Below are 12,814 nucleotides of genomic sequence, written 5' to 3' on the forward strand. Positions count from 1 at the left end.
GTGGGGCATTTTGGTCGGCATGGGTTCCTCTTAAATCTTCCACTCTCAAGTTAACCCTTTAGTTTTTGATTCCTCTACCTTGGGGAAAAGACTATGCTTTACCCTCATGATTTTGTACACATCGATAAGACATAGAAACATAGAAAATATGTGTAGGAGTGGGCCATTTGGCCCTTCGAGTCATTCAATATGATCATGGGTGATCATCCTAAATCAGTCTGAAGAAGGGTTTTGGTCCAAAACATTGCCTATTTCCTTCGCTCCATAGATGCTGCTGCACCCGCTGATTTTCTCCAGCATTTTTGCCTACATCTTAACTCAGTACCCCGTTCCTTCTTTCTCCCCATATCTCTTGAATCAGTTAGCCCTAAGAGCTGTATCGAACTCTCTCTTGAAAACATCCAGTGAATTGGCCTCCACTGCTTTCTGTGGCAGAGAATTCCATTGCTTTACAGCTCTCTGGGTGAAAAGGTTTTTCCTCATCTCAGTCCTAAATGGCCGACCCCTTATTATTAAACTGTGATCCCTCGTTCTGGACTTCCCCAATATTGGGAACCTTTTTCCTGCAACTAACCTGTTCAAATCCCTTCAGAATTTTATATGTTTCTCAACGATCCCCTCATCCTTCTAAATTATAACCATATAACCAATTTACAGCACGGAAATAGGCCATCTCGACCCTTCTAGTCCGTGCCGAACACATATTCTCCCCTAGTCCCATATACCTGCGCTCAGACCATAACCTTCCATTCCCTTCCCGTCCATATAACTATCCAATTTATTTTTAAATGATAAAAACGAACCTGCCTCCACCACCTTCACAGGAAGCTCATTCCACACAGCCACCACTCTCTGAGTAAAAAAGTTCCCCCTCATGTTACCCCTAAACTTCAGTCCCTTAATTCTCATGTCATGTCCCCTTGTTTGAATCTTCCCTACTCTCAGTGGGAAAAGCTTTTCCACGTCAACTCTGTCTATCCCTCTCATCATTTTAAAAACCTCTATCAAGTCCCCCCTTAGCCTTCTGCGCTCCAAAGAATAAAGCCCTAACTTGTTCAACCTTTCTCTGTAACTTAGTTGCTGAAACCCAGGCAACATTCTAGTAAATTTCCTCTGTACTCTCTCTATTTTGTTTACAAATTCCCGTGAATACAAGCCCAGTCGATACATTCTTTCATCATATATGTCACCTGACCACCCTTCCTTCTCCTGCGCTCCAAGGAATGAAGTGTTAGGCTGCCCAACCTCTCCCTGCATCTTAGGCCCATCTTCATAAATGTTCTCTGCACTCCTTCCCATTGATTGGCACCCTTCCTCCAGCAGTGTGACCAAGCTTGAACACATTGCTCCAAGTGTGGCCACATTAGCCTTTTGTACAATTGCAACATAATGTCCCAACTTCTACACTCATTCCCCTGACTGATGAAAGCCAGCATCACAAACTCTTTCATCACCACCTCTATCTACCTGTACCAGAAGGGAATGTATAAATGTATTCCTGAATCTCTCTACTCTACAACGTTCTGAGGTCACTGTTAAGGTCCTGCCTTGGTTTGATATCCCCAAATGCAACACCTCACACTTGCCCAAATATAACCATATAACCATATAACAATTACAGCACGGAAACAGGCCATCTCGACCCTTCTAGTCCATGCCGAACACGTATTCTCCCCTAGTCCCATACACCTGCGTTCAGACCATAACCCTCCATACCTTTCCCGTCCATATAACTATCCAATTTATTTTTAAAAGATAAAAACGAACCTGCCTCCACCACCTTCACTGGAAGCTCATTCCACACAGCCACCACTCTCTGAGTAAAGAAGTTCCCCCTCACTTTACCCCTAAACTTCTGTCCATTAAAATCCATTTGCCATACCTTGGATGATTTACCCAGCTGATCAAGATCCTGTTGTAATTCTTTATAATGATCTTTCTTGTTTGCCAAGCCACCTACTTTAGTGTCATCTGGAAACTTATCCTTGTACATTCTCATCCAAATCGTTAATATAGGTGACAAACAGCAATGGGCCCAGCATCGATCCCAGAGACATACCACTAGTCACAGACTTCCAGTCTAAGTCTCCCTGGATCGCTAGTGAACTAACCTTCTAGAGCAGCCACCAGGCGGAATCTTAAAGGCCTTGTTAAAGTCCATATAGACTACTCCAGAGCTGGGCCCATGGTTACTGCTTCAAAAAACGTAGTCAGTCAAATTTGTGAGAGAATCTCCCATGCACCAAATCATGCTTACTATCACTAATCAAACAGTGTTTGTCTCCAAATATATGTATTTCTTATCCATCTGAATCCTCTACAGTAACTTTCCTATCACAGATGTGAGGTTTACTATCCAATAGTTCTAGGGCCTCTTTTTGCAGCCCTTCTGAAATAGAGGCACAACATTAGCCACCTTTCGGTATTCTGGCACTACACTGCTATCTAATGATGACTCTTATTGCAGCCACTGCTTCTGAAATTTCTTTTCTAGCTTCCCATGGTCTCCTTAATATACCTGCTCAGGCCCAGAAGATTCATCTACGTTCATGTGCTTTAGGACATGCAGCACCTCCCCAACTGTTCCCAAGCCACCACCATTAACTTTTCCCCGTCTGCAGTAAAAACAGAACGTTGTCTGGTATATTCTGGTATAACAGTCTGGCAGTTGAGGCCAGTTCATTGGCTATATTTAAGAGGGAGTTAGATGTGGCCCTTGAGGCTAAGGGGATCAGGTGGTATGGAGAGAAGGCAGGTACAGGATACTGAGTGGGATGATCAGCCATGATCATATTGAATGGTGGTGCAGGCTCGAAGGGCCGAATGGCCTTCTCCTGCACATAATTTCTATGTCTATGTTTCTATATTCAAGATTGAAATGAAAAGATCATGGATTAGTCATGGGATTGGGGACCATGCAGATGTGGCAGAAATATAGACTAGAATTACAAGATTGGCCATGATATTATTGATTGGCAAAGTACCGGCTCCTGTGTCTATTTATGCAAGAGTAAATTGGCATAGTTATCAGTCTTTCATAGTACAAGTATTGGCCACCGGCAGCCTTTGGGTTTATTTTTATCCCTCCCAACAGCAAGGGATGGGGAGGGGGCACATCACATCTATGTCTCTCATTTTGATTGTCCTGAGGTAGAGGCAGTTATCGGTGTGTCTCAAGCCTACGAGTACCTACTTGTTGCTCAGCTTGGGTGGCTTATGATTAAAACTTGATCACCTCTCAGACTTCAAAATTGCAATAAAAGTATCTTCATACTTACTGCATCCATCAACCCTTTCATTGTTGGAGATTTCAGCATCAATGCATCAAACACCTCATCAGACTCTTTCCGTACATACAGCAGGACTAGAAGGACAAACATTTCAACATTGAAAAGATATTCGTAAGCTTACCACAATGTCACAGTTAAAAAAAGATCTCAACTGTTGTTAGATTTCGATTCTGCCACTGCTTTGATTAATAACAGAGCTATTGTTATGAAAGCATGGTCCCAGAGTGGAGGATTGCCATGTTGGGTACCTGTCAACAGTTCTCAAATGCATACTTCATCACTTAATGTCGGTAAATTAAAACACTGACGCAAACAGTGTGGCACAGATGTTGCAACTGCCAATCTGTTACACTGGTCAATGACGTTCAGGAGAAAACTCCATTTTGTATTTTAAAAAAAACAAAAAACCCCCATTTTAATTACATGTTAATCTCAATTTAGTCAGTATCGATCAAACAGCTCATTGGAACAAAGCACAATATTACATAGAAACATAGAAAATAGGTGCAGGAGTAGACCATTTGGCCCTTCGAGCCTGCACCGCCATTCAATATGATCATGGCTGATCATCCAACTCAGTATCCTGTACCTGCCTTCTCTCCATACCCCCTGATCCCTTTAGCCTCAAGGGCCACATCTAACTCCCTCTTAAATATAGCCAATGAACTGGCCTCAACTACCTTCTGTGGCAGAGAATTCCACAGATTCACCACTCTCTGTGTGAAAAATGATTTTCTCATCTCGGTCCTAAAAGATTTCCCCTTTATCCTTAAACTGTGACCCCTTGTTCTGGACTTCCCCAACATCGGGAACAATCTTCCTGCATCTAGCCTGTCCAACCCCTTAAGTATTTTGTACGTTTCTATAAGATCCCCCCTCAATCTTCTAAATGTTAGCGAGTACAAGCCGAGTCTATCCAGTCTTTCTTCACATGAAAGCCCTGCCATCCCAGGAATCAGTCTGGTGAACCTTCTCTGTACTCCCTCTATGGCAAGAATGTCTTTCCTCAGATTAGGAGACCAAAACTGCACGCAATACTCCAGGTGTGGTCTAACCAAGACCCCGTACAACTGCAGTAGAACCTCCCTGCTCCTATACTCAAATCCTTTTGCTATGCATATTGTATGGATATTGTAATAAAAATCAACAAGAACTTAGTTACTTTATCTCATTTTCTTTTTTACTTTAGGGAATATGAAGCCATGATCAAGATTTAAACGAAATAAGTTTCAATAGTCTTAACTAATACTTATATGTATAATTCTAGTTACTTTGGTGCTTCCAACAAAAACAATTGTTTAAACTATAGAGAAGATCTACAAGATTCTGGGCGCAAGGTGGAAATGAACAACATTTAAATTTATACCGATAGTATTATTCATGCCTTCATCTCATCCACACTTCTGAATTTTGAAGGTGCAAGAGACTACAGATGCTAGAATATTGAGAAACAAAAATAAACTAACTCTGGAGATCAGGCAGTATCTGTGAAGGATAATGGATAGATGAAGTTCCGGTCAGACATAGTGGTTTGTTTTTTTGTTCAGAATTTTGAATATAGTTTTGCAGATATGGTCAAACTTTCAAATGACAATGATCTTCCTATTCAAGTTCTTTACATTGTTTTCTAAAGACTACATTTTATAGTTTGATGAGATTAACTGTAAATTCATGTGTTTTCATTGATGCACTGGAGCACAAGTTGCGTTGTTGATTAATCTTCATCTTAACGTTCAGTAACAATTAAAAAATGGAATGATAGCAGTTGCAAGCAAATCCACAATTTATCAAACTAACTATTGAGTAACAACTTGCCTTTGTAGCACCAAGCCTCATACTTCAAGTAACAACATTGGAGCTCATACCTAAATCCAAATAATGATTTATGCTGGTTACACAAGAAAGCTGGAGAAACTCAGCGGGTGCAGCAGCATCTATGGAGCGAAGGAAATAGGCAACGTTTCGGGCCGAAACCCTTCTTCAGACTCGAAACGTTGCCTATTTCCTTCGCTCCATAGATGCTGCTGCACCCGCTGAGTTTCTCCAGCTTTCTTGTGTAACCTTCGATTCTCCAGCATCTGCAGTTCCCTCTTAAACAATGATTTATGCTGGCCTGACGAAGGATCCAGAACCAAAGCATTACCGGTCCATTCATTCCACAGATGTTGCCTGACCCGCTGAGTTACTCCAGCACTTTATATTTTGCTCAAGATTCCAGCATCTGCAGTCCCTTGTGTCTCCCAAAGATTTATGCTGATTGACTGATGTACCCAACATTTCCTACATGTATTTTCCACTGAGCATCTCCTTGTTATACCACAATGATCATCTTCTGGGTAGCTTCATTAAGGAGAGGCAGCTGAATGAAATTACAGACCAAGTCAATTCTTAGATGAAAGGTAGATTATTCCTTTCCGAAACATGAAAGAAATTCCAACTCCAGAACTCTCGATTGTAACTGATTTTTACCCATCCTTGAATCTTTCCTTCATTTTCACCAATCCTTCTCAACAGTTTCTTCCTCTTTCTTCTCTCGTATCCTATGCGTCATTTAATCTTGTTTTGACGATTTTACAATCAGCAAACAAATTATTCTTGAACGAAGCTCACTGGGAAAATCATTCATCAGTTGATAATCTAAGTAAACATCTTTACTTAGTGTTTAAGAAGGAACTGCAGATGCTGGAGAATCGAAGGTACACAAAAAAGCTGGAGGAACTCAGCGGGTGCAGCAGCATCTATGGAGCGAAGGAAATAGGCAACGTTTCGGGCCGAAACCCTTCTTCAGACTGATCGGGGGCGGGGGTGGGCGGGGACAAGAAAGGAAAAAGGAGGAGGAGCCCGAAGGCTAGGGGATGGGAGGAGACAGCAGGGGGACTGAGGAAGGGGAGGAGACAGTAAGGACTAACAAAATTGGGAGAATTCGATGTTCATGCCCCCAGGATGCAGACTCCCCAAACGGAATATGTCCCCCTGCTGTCTCCTCCCATCCCCCAGCCTTCGGGCTCCTCCTCCTTTTTCCTTTCTTGTCCCCGCCCACCCCCGCCCCCGATCAGTCTGAAGAAGGGTTTCGGCCCGAAACGTTGCCTATTTCCTTCGCTCTATAGATGCTGCTGCACCCGCTGAGTTTCTCCAGCTTTTTTGTGTACAAACATCTTTACTTAGTTTGAATTAGCTGGTAAGTGTTGCCATACTGTCAAAGGACCCCACCCAAATTTGAGCCAAACCTCTGGGTTGCTGGTGGCATCAGCTACATCCTTATGCCCCTGTCCCACTTAGGAAACCTGAACGGAAACCTCTGGAGACTTTGCGCCCCACCCAAGGTTTCCGTGAGGTTCCCGGAGGTTTTTGTCAGTCTCCCTAATGGTCGAACGTGGTTTCCGCTTCTTCTATGTTCCGGCGATTATTTCAAAAAATTCAAAACCGGCCGTGACTAAAAATAGGTTGCTGTTTTTAAAACCGGTAATTTTTTAGTCGAAGCTGGTTGCGATGCTAGTTGAAGGTGGTTGCCGGAGGTTGTAGGTGGTGGGAGGTCTTGGAAGGTAAGACCCAAGTGGGACAGGGGCATTATGGATACCAGTGTTCAAAGGTTGCAGTGGATGATGAGAAAAAAATTCACAAAAAGATTAAAAACAAAGTTCAAAATTTCTAAAGTAATCCTTGTTAGGTTTCAATACAGGCTGGTTTGAATTCCCCAGATGCACATCAACTCCTCAGTAACATTTAATACAGTTTGGCAACTGCTTGTCAAATACCATCAAGGGGCCACAAGTGTGTTTGTCTTAGGCACATTGCTGCCAATTTCAGAAGGAAACATCAAACAAAAGGTTGTCACAGTATTGGTTTAAGCTCCAAAGTGATATTTTAGGAGATATAAAGGTTACCTTTTTTATGCACTTCTTCTTTGATCTGTTTGGTGGCCGTTGGGGGATATTCATCATCTAGAGATCGAAGCATCCTCTTTACAAGGACACTATGAAGAACAAACTTGGTCAGAATCTCAAATTGATAAAGGAAACACTTTTGATTTAGATTCTACTGGAGATCAATGTTTCTTACAAAGAATACAAGATTAATCTTCTCACAAGATTATTATGGATAAAGGTGGCTATATTATTCTTAAACAAACCCTGTAATATTACATAGAAACATAGAAAATAGGTGCAGGAGGAGGCCATTCGGCCCTTCATTGTGATCATGGCTGATCATCCCCTATCAATTACCCGTGCCTGCCTTCTCCCCATATCCCTCGACTCCACTAGCCCCTAGAGCTCTATCTAACTCTCTCTTAAATCCATCCAGTGATTTGGCCTCCACTGCCCTCTGTGGCAGGGAATTCCATAAATTCACAACTCTCTGGGTGAAAAAGTTATTTTCTCACCTCAGTCTTAAATGACCTCCCCTTTATTCTAAAACTGTGGCCCCTGGTTCTGGACACGCCCAACATTGGGAACATTTTTCCTGCATGTAGCTTGTCCAGTCCTTTCATAATTTTATATGTTTCTATAAGATAGCCCCTCATCCTTCTAAACACCAGTGAATACAAGCCTAGTCTTTTCAATCATATGACAGTCCCACCATCCCAGGGATCAATCTCGTGAACCTACCCCCTGATCCCTTTAGCCACAAGGGCCACATCTAACTCCCTCTTAAATATAGCCAATGAACTGGCCTCAACTACCTTCTGTGGCAGAGAATTCCAGAGATTCACCGCTCTCTGTGTGAAAAATGTTTTCCTCATCTCGGTCCTAAAAGATTTCCCCCTTATCCTTAAACTGTGACCCCTTGTCCTGGACTTCCCCAACATCGGGAACAAACCCAGGTCTACGTTAAGAAATCCCTTTTTTGTGTGGGGGGGGGGGGGGGGGGGGGGGAATGAACTCATAAGCAGCAGATGGAGTGCTTATTCCGTGCTCAATGCTGTAGCTTGCCCTCTCCACATATGCAGATATCAGGAGAAAAGTGACTTTCACTCCCCAAAATCACACTAGAGGAATGATTAACCCTACAGAGGGCCCAGAAGTGTGCTGGAACTCATGGTATTCCATCTCATTGGAAGTTAGTTCATTCATGGCAAGTGCATGGAGGTGATTTTATGGTTAGACTCCAATTAAAGCAGGATAAACAATATTCTGTCATCTCTAGTTAATTTATCTAAGGCTTGGCAGAGCCTGGAGACAGGCCCACTGTATATATGCTGCCTATAAAGTAACCATCTACATTAATCACATCTTCTAGTATTTGGCCCACAGCCTTCTATGCCCTGGTGTTTCAAGTGCTTGTCTAGATATTTAGAACATGTTGTATCTGTTTCCACCACCCCCTCAGGTTGTCCAATTTTCAACCATCCTCTGCATGAAAAAGAACTTCCTGAAATCCTGTTTGAATGTCCAACCTCTTACCTTAGACTAATGCCCTTAAACTACACACATCACTGCTCTAACCATATAACCATATAACAATTACAGCACGGAAACAGGCCATCTCGGCCCTACAAGTCCGTGCCGAACAACTTTTTTTCCCTTAGTCCCACCTGCCTGCATTCATACCATAACCCTCCATTCCCTTCTGGTCCATATGCCTATCCAATTTATTTTTAAATGATACCAATGAACCTGCCTCCACCACTTCCACTGGAAGCTCATTCCACACCGCTACCACTCTCTGAGTAAAGAAGTTCCCCCTCATGTTACCCCTAAACTTCTGTCCCTTAATTCTGAAGTCATGTCTGCAGGTTATATATTGGTGTATGCTGCCATCAGGTATCTCCTCAGCCTTCTTTGCTTCCAGGAAAGTAAAGCCAGTCTACCCTTCACAGCTGATAAGCACTATGTAATAAAACAGCCAGATTAATTCCTTCTGCACACACTACAATGCAATCGCATCCGTAAGGAAGGCCACAATAACAGAAACTGCTTTTAAGTGTCCTCCAGAACAAGGGGTCACATCCAGAACAAGGGGTCACAGTTTAAGGATAAGGGGGAAATCTTTTAGGACCGAGATGAGAAAAACATTTTTCACACAGAGAGTGGTGAATCTCTGGAATTCTCTGCCACAGAAGGTAGTTGAGGCAAGGGATCGGGGGTTATGGAGAAAAGGCAGGTACAGGATACTGAGTTGGATGATCAGCCATGATCATATTGAATGGCGGTGCAGGCTCGAAGGGGCAAATGGCCTACTCCTGCACCTATTTTCTATGTCTCTATGTTTCTATTTACTCCAAATGCTCAGAAGAATGCTCAGAACTTAATTGATTTGAGAATTAAGGGACAGAAGTTTATGGGTAACATGAGGGGGAACGTCTTTACTCAGAGAGTGGTAGCTGTGTGGAATGAGCTTCCAGTGGAAGTGGTGGAGGCAGGTTCGATTTTATTATTTAAAAATAAATTGGATAGTTATATGGACGGGAAAGGAATGGAGGGTTATGGTCTGAATGCAGGTAGATGGGACTAGGGGAAAATAAGTGTTTGGCATGGACTAGAAGGGCTGAGTTGGTGTGTTTCCATGCTGTAATTGTTATATGGTTATAAGTGCAGTGGATGCAGTTGGGAGGTGGAGGGCGATTAAAATTGAAATATTATGCAGATTACGCAGAAATTATAAATATTATTCCAAGAAATACTGCAAAGGCTAAAATCCCATCAGTGAAAGTGTACATTTTAATTTCCAGAATGGAATTGGCCAGAAGGATAAATGGGCTTTTATTTAAAGAAGAACACACAGCCACTATTGTAATAAACTGCCCAAGAATGTTAAACATGTTCTGTTATTCAGCAACACACCCTCCTCCCAGAAAATAGTTCAGAAAGCGAAACAGAATTCTTACCCTTCCCTTTCCATGTCATCTGTGCTGACACTGTACATCTATAAAACCAAAGGGCAGGAAGTCAGAAACTATGCACAATGATTACAGAGGAAAATGTGTACGTTGTATCATCAAAGTACATTGTAAATAGTTACCATTGACAACACCTCTGATGGTGAAATTACACCAAGCCACAAAAAGATGCAAACCATTTTTGAAGAGTCAGCATTGACAATTTCTGATTCTGCCTTTGTCTGCAATTGTGAGCAATGTTACCCTTTACCATCATTTTATTTTTTGTTTAAGTTTTAGAGATACAGCATAGAAACAGGCCCTTCAGCCCACGCCAACCAACGGCCGGTCACCCATACACTAGTTGTATGTTATGCATGTTTTGCATCCTACACACTAGGGGCAAATTACAGAAGCCAATTAACCTACAAGCTGAAGCTAGTCTATGAAGTGTGGGAGGAAATCAGAGCATCTGGTGAAAGCCAACATGGTCACAGCGAGAACATACAAATTCTGTACAAGCAGCGCCCGTATTCAGGATTGAACCTGGGTCCCTGGTGCTGTAAGGTAGCAAATCTACCCCTTCTCATTGTCGACTTCAGGAGGCACAGCACCGACTTAGTCCCCCTACACATTAACGGCGAGTGTGTGGAGAGGGTCAACACCTTCCGGTTTCTCGGCATCCATATCGCTGCTGACATCTCCTGGACGGACAACACGACAGCGGTCATCAAGAAGGCTCAGCAGCGGCTGCACTTCCTGAAGGTCCTCAGGAAGCACAACCTGGACTAACCTGCTGCTGACCTTCTACCGCTCGTCCATCGAGAGCCTGCTGACATACTGCATTACAGCATGGTATGGCAGCTGCACCATGGCAGACAGGGAGAGGCTTCAGAGGGTAGTTAGGGCAGCACAGAAGATCATTGGCTGCCCTCGTCCCTCTCTGATGGACATATGCACCTCCCGCTGCCTCAGCAGGGCAAAGAACATCATCAAGGACAGCTCCCATCCTGCGTTTGGCCTGTTCGACCTGCTGCCCTCAGGGAGGCGCTATAGGTGCATCAGAACAAGGACAAACAGACTCAAGAACAGTTGCTTTCCAAAAGCCATAACCTCCCTGAACTCACACATGTATTGATTTCACAGCCAAACCCCCGGACTTCTATCTATCCACCTACTGTAATTTGTACTGTAACTGTATATAGGAATCCTATTTATTCATTCTATTCATCCATTGTCTTTTTATAGATATATATATAGCGCCGCAGAACTGTGCACCTTATCCCCCCCCCCCCCCCCTTGTTTTGTTTTTTGTTTTTGATTAATTACATGTCTGCACTGAGTAGGAGCTGCTTTTAATCTCATTGTACATGTGTATAGTGACAATAAAATGGCATTCATTCATTCTCCACTGTGCCACCAACAACTCAACATCTGAATCCATACAACCCTCTTTGTGTTTCCCACAAACAGTTATATTTCCATTAAAACACGGGCAGTCACGTTTTGCATTTTTCAACCAAAACGACATACAATAATTTCCTGTCAACAGGATCTTGCCTGGGAGCTCACTCTCGTCCAATGGCTCCCTGAAGAAGCCAGTAGTGCTGGCTGCAGAGTCATAGCAGAGGCCACAGGGGAGCAGCTCATGCTGGGCTTCAAACAGAATATGTGCAATGACCAACACAAGGAGGAATTTGGGAGAGACTGGAATTGGTTGCAGGTGCAGTGGTTTCAAATATATATAATTTTTAAAAAGCGTACCATCTTTAAAATATATTTGAAACTATGGCATCTGCAACCAATTCTAATCTCTCCCAAATTCCTCCTTGTGTTTAAAAAAAAATAAATTATAGGCTAACAGAACATCAAAAAAGTATGTTATGATGGCCAATTTTTAGAAGGATCAATATGTTCCAAGCAAGTTCCAGTGTCATCAGTGAGTTTGCGGATGCAGTCACGGACTTCATCACAACAATAACCGACAACATTGTCCCCACGGTAAGGTTAAGCACCTTTCCGAATCAAAAACCCTGGGGAGACAGGTCCGTTCGTGTTGCCTTGAATGCTCGCATCGCTGCCTACAACCCTGGCCCCTCTTCAGGAACTATACATCAGGAGGTGCAACTCCAGAGCCAATAAGATCATGGGAGACCCCTTCCACCCCAGCAACGGACTGTTCCAGCTGCTACGGTCAGGCAAACGCCTCCGTTGTCATGCTGTGAGAACGGAGAGGTTGAGAAGGAGTTTCTTCACAGAGGTCATTAGGACTGTAAACTCCTACCTCAACAGGGACTAACTTTACTGAACCACTCTACTGTTTGCTTTTTTTTAATTGCTGTTTTTTTTTCCCCTTTTTCCTTCCGCCCACAATATTTAATATGTAAAATATGTGATTCTGTTCCAATCTGTTAGTTTGATTGTTTTTTTGCACAAAGTCCGCGAGCATCGTCACTTTTCATTTCACTGCACATCTCGTATGTGTATGTGACGAATAAACTTGAGTTGACTTGATGGGCTTTGATACCCTGGCGTATGGGCATGGAAGGAAGTACTGTTGCCTCTCAGTTGCAGCAACATAGGTTCTATCCTGGCCTCAGGTGTTACCTGTGTGCAGATTGCATGGTTTTCCTCCGTTTTAGGATTCCCTGAGAACCTCTAGCTTTTCCCCCCCCACAGTTCTAACACATTCTGTAGATTTGTTGCC

General features: G+C 43.0%; 1 protein-coding gene across 2 annotated transcripts in view; it reads right to left on the minus strand.

The window, feature by feature from the left end:
- grhl2b (grainyhead-like transcription factor 2b) overlaps window positions 1-12,814 on the minus strand; it is a 167,675-nt gene that overhangs the window by 12,058 nt on the left and 142,803 nt on the right. For both annotated transcript variants that reach the window (XM_055634853.1, XM_055634852.1), the window contains exons 12-14: window positions 10,117-10,154; window positions 7,175-7,263; window positions 3,279-3,364 (exon numbers count right to left, since the gene is read on the minus strand). In XM_055634853.1, the coding sequence (XP_055490828.1) occupies window positions 3,279-3,364; window positions 7,175-7,263; window positions 10,117-10,154 (213 nt within the window). The remainder of the gene's footprint in view (window positions 1-3,278; window positions 3,365-7,174; window positions 7,264-10,116; window positions 10,155-12,814) is intronic.

Source organism: Leucoraja erinacea, chromosome 4, assembly GCF_028641065.1.
Source record: "Leucoraja erinacea ecotype New England chromosome 4, Leri_hhj_1, whole genome shotgun sequence".
NCBI lineage: Eukaryota > Metazoa > Chordata > Chondrichthyes > Rajiformes > Rajidae > Leucoraja > Leucoraja erinaceus.